Below are 9033 nucleotides of genomic sequence, written 5' to 3' on the forward strand. Positions count from 1 at the left end.
TGCAACCAAAGTGATTACAGCTCATTACACTACACTTATCTAATAGAAATAGACAAGACCGCATGTTTTTAATCGGAAAAGCTATCACTCCAGTATGTGGTGGTGAGTGGCGCAACCGATTTGAATAAGTCCTTTCCCACGCTGTAACTTTCAACATCGTGTCGCATTTTCATCGGTCGTTCTTGACCCGGACAACGAATCTCTTTGTGTTTTTCCAAACGCACTTCGGATACAAATTTTCGCTTACACTTCTCACATTGATATAGGACACCCTGTTCGTCGTGCTCATCAACTAAGTGACGACGTAAGTCGGCCTTACTAGTAGCGGTATATTCGCATTTGTGGCATTCAAATGTTGACGGTTCTTCGTTATGTTTTTGCACGTGTTTACGGTAAGCACCCTGAATTTTGAACATTTGTCCACATACTTCGCATTTAAGTGGCTCGCGATGCAGATGCGCCTTCTTGTGTAGAATTAACGATAGTTTACGCGTAAATACTTGTTCACATTCATCGCATGGGTATTCTGTGGGCTTTTCTTCTAGCTCATCGGACGGCGGTGTACCCTTGATCTTACGTTTTTTCATTTGCGGCTTAGCGTACTCGTCTTCACTACTTTCGTCCTTAATTATAGTCGGTGATTGTGGTGGTGGGCGCTTTGTTGGTGGCCTACCCATACGTTTTTTCTCCTTGACTTTAGGACCTGGTGTTGCCGCCGCTGATTTGCGTCGACCTCGCCTACCGCCTGCACCGCGTGGAGAACGTTTCTTTTTGGTTGTGGTACCAAAATCAGAATCGTCCGAGTCATCCTCAGCAGTTATACCACCATCATCGGATACTTTAAATTCTACGTCGTCATTAGGTTCTTCATCTGAGGGATCAGAGTCCAGCGTTGCATCTATGACCACATAACCAGCCGGTCTTCGTACTTTGTTCTTGCTGCGTGAAAGTTTCTTTCTCAATTCACGCTCAGTATCTTCACACTGCGTTTTTAACTGTAAAGCTATGTTTACATTATCAAAGCAAGTATTGCATATAAATTGTGGCATAAAATCTTTTGGAGCAATGGACACCGACGGACATATATTCATTAATTTATCTGCAATTGTTTGTTTATTGATGGTTTTGAACAGGCTGATAAGATCGTCCTTGCTGGTACAGACGCGGCATTGATTTTCATCGACATGGTTCTCCATTTTAGCTGCTTCGCGTGCCGTACTCGTGGGTTGCTCGCCATCGTCCACATAATCTTCTTCTTCTTTTACAGCCAGATTTGGATTTTGCTTAACTACAACATCTTTGCGCTTTTTCGGCAACTGGGTTGGTTTGTGCAAAACCGGCTTTTGATCTACCTCCTTCCCCTCATTCTCGCCTTCTTCCTCCTCTTCTTCATCAGCTTCATCTTCGTCTTCTAGAATGTGTTCAATAACTTCACCATCGTCCTCATCTTCAAGCGCTTCTAAATTATCTTCTTCTTCTACCTCTGCTGGCCTGCGTGGTTTACGGCCGCGCTTATTTGGGCTTATTGACTTGTTGTCAGCTACCATTGGGTCGTGCTGTAAATAGGAGGAGTATTAATATTTTGCATTAATGTTTTGTGTATACCATTCACGCGCAACAGTATAAGAGTGGTAAAGGAATAGCAATATAAGGCAAAATGCGTTTGCCAATAATAATGTATAAAGACAAACATTTGCTTTACAATTGTTGTTTGGTATATGAACAAGGTGCGTTCCAAAGTAAACAGGACTTAAAAAAAATAATGGTTTTTCGGCAATTTTTGGTGGTCAGTCAATTTGTGCGAAACWAACCGTGCACACACCTTTCGTAAGCCCAAATGTTGGGTCAAAATGCGATAAATCGATGTTTTGGACATGTGCAATTCCTTTTCCATGAGTTTCAATGATGATTTCGGATGATTTTGCATGAATTCACGCACAGCTTCGATGGAATTTTTGGTTATCACCGATTTTGATTGGCCGACACGTTGATCATCATTTATGCCTTCACGACCACTTTGAAAACGTTGAAACCACTCGTGCACTCTGCTACGGGATAGGCAATCATCGCCATAAACTTCTTTTAACAATTGAAACGTTTCGGTAAAAGTTTTACCAATTTGAAAACAAAATTTAATGTCGGCTCTTTGTTCGAAGCTCATTTTCGCACCGATAACACAAACATACTGACACTTATAAAGCAATAACTTCATCAGCTGAGCACATAGAGCGCGATATCTGTCAAATATTAAAATACAAACGTTCTTACAGACTTAGTTATTGAGAAAGCTGCACAACTACATAACTGTGACCATAAGAACGTGTATTTTGATATTTGACAGATGTCGCTTGCAGTCTGTCGGGGTCTGTGTGTTCAGAGCGTCACTTCCAATCAATGAAATGTTATGAAATTCTCACTGGACACCACCAGGGGGTGTTAGATTCAAAAAGTACTGTTTACTTTGGAACGCCCCTTGTACATTTTTATTCATATTAGGGGGGATTCCTTGCTCTTGCAAACGCACGAATTGCAGAATTTTCCTCACAATAAATCACAATAGTCATTCTCAATAAATTTACCGAATCAGACGTTCATATATCACTAGATTCTGCAATGGGTGATCTCTTGGCCTTGCATATTTCGGTATAGGATTTCTGCATTTTGTGTCATCGTGCAATCTTTGAAGAGCAAGAGAATCCCCGTATTTATCGTTTTATTTGTTATTATACTAAATAGAAATACTTCGCAACCTTTACCTCTTCCAAGTACTCGGCAACTCCTTCGTCCGTCTCGTTTGCACCATTCGTTAACAACACCTCATCGCTGCCGGTATCCATAACACCACCTTCTTCAATCAGTTCACTCATTTTCACCACTTTCTTTTTATTCGCTCTTTGCTTTCAGCCAAACAATTTCACTATTTAAGCCACACTTCTTTATGAATGTTTTTCGTTGTTTGTTTTTATTAGATATTTCTAAATTGTGTTGTTGTATGAAGTGGTTGTTGCTTTAATGTCAAAATTTTGCCGCCACATAAAAATTTATAAGCATTCTACGTTGCCAGGCGTACGCTTGCATGCAATCAGTCAAGTTTAATTAGCTAATCATGCAATTTGCCAATGTAGTGAATATATTAATGGTTTGCTTATAGTCACTATTCAATTGTGATAGCACAGTTCACAAAAAAAAGGAATAGATAAGATTTTTTTCAAAAATTTCTTTGGAGTATTACCAATTTTTTTCTACAGTGCGCTATTCTGCCGCCACTGCACCGCTTAAGCAACAACAACGATCCAATGAAAAAAATTCTATCCACCACAGCGTTCACAATAATGTGGAATTCTTAAAAAATTTAATATATTTGTATACTTTCACTTTAGAACTTTACGCACAAAGTATTTTGATGTATTTCTATATTGAATAACAACCCAAAATATTGCAAAATATTTCCTGCACTTTCTCGTGTCTACACTGAATGCGGTACGGCCATCTTGGAAAAATGTACAAGCAAAAATCGAAATAGATTTTTGCATTGCCCCCATTGTGAATGATCAATAATTGCTCGTAACGCACGTATGTGAAGTGAGTGCGAGTGAACGCGAACATTTTGTCTGCGCCCAAATGTCAGTTCCCGAGCACTTGTTAATGTGCGAAAGAGATGACGAGAGTTGTTTGTAAATTTTACTTTAGCTGCTGCTTCGTAAAATGCATCGACAGGCAGGGTTGTCGTGTTTCCATGAATATATAAATGTGAATATGCAAGTTTAGTGGCTTGCTTATATGTACACAGATTTTTATAAGCTTATATTCATATAAATAGATTTTTATGAAAAACAATGGTAGGATATAGTTATGTCATATAATTAAACAGAGAGATGAAATAGATAAATTATAAAATATAAATAAAAAAATATACGCTTTTAAAAACACTTAATGCAAAGGAAAAAATGTAAATACCTGAATATTATCTTATATAACAAAAAAAAAAACTTTTATTTAGCGATTTTTTTAATTATAGTTATTGGGTATCATATTTGTATGTAGTTATACATTTTATTTAGCATATCAGACATTTACTTTGGATACTATCAATTACTATATACTCGAAAATCACTATTTAAGAAGGTTTGGGCAGTTATGTTTAAAAAGGAAAACCGGCGTAAGGTAGTGGCCAGAGTCCTCAGAGTTGCAATAATAATAAGAGCGCAATTGACAGAATAAAGAAAGACACCAAACTCGCATGTTAACGAAGAAGGATGAATTGTAGTCGAGGCAGATGGACGGTCTGACTTATCCGGACGCAGATATTTCAGAAAATACCTTCATAGAATGGCATATTATGACGACGTGACAGAAGACGACGCAAAACACACAACGGCAATGCACCACCGTAGAAGACCTGGTTTGCCCAATTAAAGTGCACAATTTAATTGAATAATAAGAAAAATGTAACGCCAGTTTGAAGTAATGCAAACGTGGTTCCTGGATGAGCGATGGTTCCTTAGAGAGAAAACCGCCACTGGCCTGCAAGTGACACAGACCTGCAGTGACGACAGCTCAGATGATCCGGAAGGAATTTTCAGGAGGTATCTCTCACCCGCAGAAACAAAAAAAAAAAAAGTCTTGAAGAGTTGATGTCACGATTGCCTCAATTCCGGTCTGGCTATGTGTGCAGTTGCTCCATCTTGCTGAAACCAAACCCTATTGAAAGGGATACGTCTCGGCGCAGTGTCTCGTTCTGGGTGAAGTTTCGTCTCGTACATTATTTATGGATTTCATTCACACAATTTTCCTTGTTTACACTTCCGTTGAGATAAAAAGAGGCATCATCAAGTATAACAGGCATCAAGTTATTATTTTCTTCGCCCATTTCAGTTATTTCTTAGAAAAACTTCAGACGAATAGGCAAATTTAGAGGGTTTAACCGGCATGTTATTTCAACTTTGTGCGGAAACAAGTTCAAATCATTATGAATTATCCGTTGTAAGGACCGTCTGCTGTTTTGACGAAGACGCCATTATAATCGATTATTTGTACCTGAAATTAAACCTCGTGATCTTGGTGTCTTTTGGGTTCAACAAGATGAGGCCACTTCCAACACATCGCATCAATCAGTGGATTATTTGAGAGAACACTTCGGTGAGCAGATCACTTCACGTTTTCGGTCGGTTTCAACGGATGGACCATCCGCGTGTATGAATATATATTTACAAAGGTTCTTGATTTAAGTATATACTGAAAATTTCAAAGGATCAGATGGCATTTAAAATTTTGTTATAGGGGAAGTAGGCGTGTTTTGTTTTCTTTTTTTATTCATTTTCGAGTTGTAATGTTAGAACGTTAGTATAATACAATATTCCTTACCGGTAAAGTATCTGGAGCATTTGTTTATAGTATCATTGGACTCTTAGTGGTTTTTAACAAAACTGTCATACGGAGCCGGGGTATGTCGAAACCAAGATAGCTGCCATACAAACCGAACCATCGAAAGAAAGCGCTTGTAAGGAAAGCTTTTTCTGTTTGGAAATGATGCAATTTCCGAAGAAATTGTTCAGTTACCGATGAAAGCTCTTTTAAGGTTCGTTTTTGTTCGTATTATTGAAGAGCTTCAATGCAAGCGAAATTGACGTTTTATACCCTCAACAGGGTATATTAAGTTTGTCACGAAGTTTGTAACACCCAGAAGAAAGCGTTAGAGACCCTCTAAAGTATATATATAAACGATCAGCTGATGTTGAGCTGAGTCGATTTAGCCACATCCGTCTGTCTGTCTGTCTGTCTGTATATATATGAACTAGTCCCTAAGCTTTTAAGATATCGTTTTGAAATTTTGCAAACGTCATTTTATCTTCAAGAAACTCCTCACTTGTCCGAACTATCGCTATTGGACTACTATAAGATATAGCTGTCATACAAACTGACCGATCGGAATCAAGTTCTTGTATGGAAAGCTTTCGCATTTGACAAGATATATTCACGAAATTTGGTATAGATTATTTTCTAAGGCAACAATGTAATCTCCGATGAAATTGTTCAGATCGGCTTACTATAGCATATAGCTGCCATACAAACCGAACAAATGGATCCAAGGGCTTGCATGGAAAACTTTCGCATTTGACGTGGTATTTTCACGAAATTTGACATGGATTACTGCTTGAGGTAATAATATAATCTCCGAAAAAATTGTTCAGATCGGATTATTATAGCATATAGCTTTCATATAAACCGAACACATAGTTACTAACAGAACTGCACCTGTGAAGGGTATTTAGCTTCGGTGCAGCCGAAGTTAACGTTTTTTCAGGTTTCATTTCGAATAGTGAGCAAAAAATATTATAATAAAATTTGGAAAAACTGCAAGAACTTTTTTCTTGCATGACTCTTGAGTCATTAAATATTTTAGTACAAAAACTTCAACAAACACATATTAGGACATTTTATGCCAAACAGTACCATCCTGTTGATGAAAAAAAAATTAGCCGTAACTTTAACGCAATAGTTATTAACTGAAACGGTGCAGAGCAGTGGAGAATTATTGGCAAAGCTACACTACCGTAGGGCACGGCGTATACGCAACATTTGGCTTACTCAACAGTATGGTAATTCCGAGCTTTGCAGCCAATCATGCTAATGACAGGCCACAGTAAGTACACTCACAAAAATATATATATACATATGTATATCTATGTATATATAGGTAAGTATTAATTAATTTAATTGTTTCAACAAAAATAATCTTTAATTCTTATAATGCTTACTTCGACGTGTGAAGCGTGGGTAGGTGGTGATGAGTAATTTTAACGAAAAGTATTAACACACAGGTAGGTGCGTATACATGTATGTATGTATGGATGTGTATACTCCCATCTGGCATGAATGAAATATTTATCGCCTTTATGTGCACTGGTGTGTATGTGTTCGTGTAGCTTATTCTACTGTTATTAAGCCACAAATGTGCACCGCAGACATTTACACCGGCGAGAAGGAGCAGAAAAGCTGCCGTGTGTTTGCATAACGGGACTTATGAGTGAATGCTGAAGAATACACATGTTTATGTACATATATGAGCATGTAAGTATGTGGTGTGCTTAACGTCTACGGTTTAGCTGGTTGGCCTCATTCGGTTTGTTTATATGTATATGCTGCACTGAGTTTTCGCATAACAAAACAATTGTGTGTATGGGGGAAAAAAAATAAAAAAGAAAAATGGAAGCAATAACAACAAACAAAAATATATAAAGGACAACACAGGGTCAAAGTTACGAAACAATTAGCCGGGGGAAAGCTGCAATTTTTTTTTAAAAAACTTGTTTTTGGCATCTTTATATTCAAAACTGGTGCGCACATGTGTGTTGGGGATAAACGCTTTGGAATAGGCTTGTACATTAGGGTGGTATCATTATAATTTTTTTAGTATTTATTTACAGGACTAGTTTGTATGTCAACTATATGTTATAATGAAGCGATCTGAACAGTTTTTTGGGTGATTGTAGCGTTGCCCTGGAAAATAATTTATACGAAAATTCATGAAGATATCTCTTTAAATTAAAAAGTTTTCCATATAAGAATATGATTTTGATCGTTCAGTTTATATGGCAGCTATATGCTACAGTGAACCAATGTGAATAATTTGTTTGGAGATTGTAGCATTATCTTGCAGAATGATTTGTACCAAATTTCATGTAGATATCTCTTCAATTAAAAAAGTTTTTCATACGAAGATTCTGCGCAAAATATTTTTTCTGACAATAAACGCACCACCCTAATGACAAGCCTACCCACACGTGACTCTAATATCCATACACGAGCTTGCGTAAGCGGCTGAGTACCTCGTACGTTCCTTTTTTTTAGATTTTTTTTTTGGTTTTTTTTTTTTTAAGTAACTGAACGCTGTGAGTGTCAAGCCTTAAATATCGCTGGCTTTCGTAATGCGTTTCGGCGCTAAGCGTGCAACAAGCGCTGCCACACTCAATTTATCTTTGTTGTTGGGGTTTTTACTTTTTGCCTTGTGCACACACTTAGTTTTTGACATTTCCCTGTCAAGCCAGACAGGCTGCAAGGTCATTCTTCCACCTATGCGATATTTCGAAGAAAAGTTGTCTTAATTTCGCTTATTTTCCGCTAATGAAATGCGCCCGTTATCATTTGCCATCGCATTATTATATAAGATATTCTCTGTGTAGCGGCGCGTCTTTCTGACAGGTTGGCTGACTGTTGTGACGTATTTAATTTGCTGCTAATTGCGAGAGTTAGAATGAGTGCGAAATGAATTTTGAATTTGAAGAAAATAATTGAAAATTAAAAAGCAAAAAATTTTTCTTAAGAGAAAATTATATATTAAAATAACAAAGAGAATTTTAAATTTGAAACTAAAAGTTCGGAAGTCGCATATTGAATTATGAAGTAAATTTTAAAACCGAAAATTTTTCGATTTCGAAATTTAAAATGAAAAATTTCAATAATGCGTTTCAAATGAAATGGCATTTGAAAAAAAAAAAATTTTATTAAATTTTTACTTAAAATCGAAATCTCAAACTAAGCTTATGCAGCTGTGCCATACCATTTCGGGGTTGCAACATATCGCAAGAGTATAAAAGATGCCATAAAAATAAAATATAAAAATTGAAACAGTTACTAACTCACACCACAACCAGTCAACGTTCTTTATTTAACTCATATTTAAACGCTCTGTCAAAAGAAATAAAATTCAAATGTTCAAAATTACTTTCCGCTCAAATAAATTTCATGATATCGGTAAGTCGGTAACTAAATGGGTTCGAAATCGAACTGTGTTGTTATATGGCACATATTTATAGGCATGAATATGTAAATATGTATATGTATATGCCGACCCGTAGGTGTCTTCGTGTCGACTTCTCACTTGAAAAGATGGCGGATAGCTGCAAGGTCGCCACATTCTCGAAGTGTTTGTAGGCAAACACAAAGTGGTAGTAAATGCCACTTGCAGCACAAAAGGTACATAAATCAATTTGCAAATGATGCTCGAGCTGCTTTTGTCGGCTCTAACGGTTC

General features: G+C 37.1%; 1 protein-coding gene across 2 annotated transcripts; it reads right to left on the reverse strand.

Annotated features, from left to right (window-relative positions):
* LOC108973106 (MDS1 and EVI1 complex locus protein EVI1) lies at window positions 1-3571 on the reverse strand. 2 transcript variants are annotated; one of them, XM_018940129.1, is made up of 2 exons: window positions 2751-3571; window positions 1-1556 (listed from the first exon to the last, which is right to left on the reverse strand). In XM_018940129.1, the coding sequence occupies exons 1-2, from the start codon at window positions 2865-2867 to the stop codon at window positions 69-71; spliced, it is 1605 nt and encodes a 534-aa protein (XP_018795674.1). In that variant the 5' UTR covers window positions 2868-3571; the 3' UTR covers window positions 1-68. The 2 variants fall into 2 exon arrangements, with proteins under 2 accessions (XP_018795674.1, XP_018795675.1); XM_018940130.1 differs by having other exon boundaries at window positions 2757-3568.
* Between the last annotated feature and the right edge of the window lie 5462 nt (window positions 3572-9033).

The sequence above is a fragment of the Bactrocera latifrons genome, unplaced genomic scaffold (genome assembly GCF_001853355.1).
Source record: "Bactrocera latifrons isolate USDA-ARS-PBARC rearing strain unplaced genomic scaffold, ASM185335v1 scaffold_46, whole genome shotgun sequence".
In the NCBI taxonomy this organism is placed as follows: Eukaryota; Metazoa; Arthropoda; class Insecta; order Diptera; family Tephritidae; genus Bactrocera; species Bactrocera latifrons.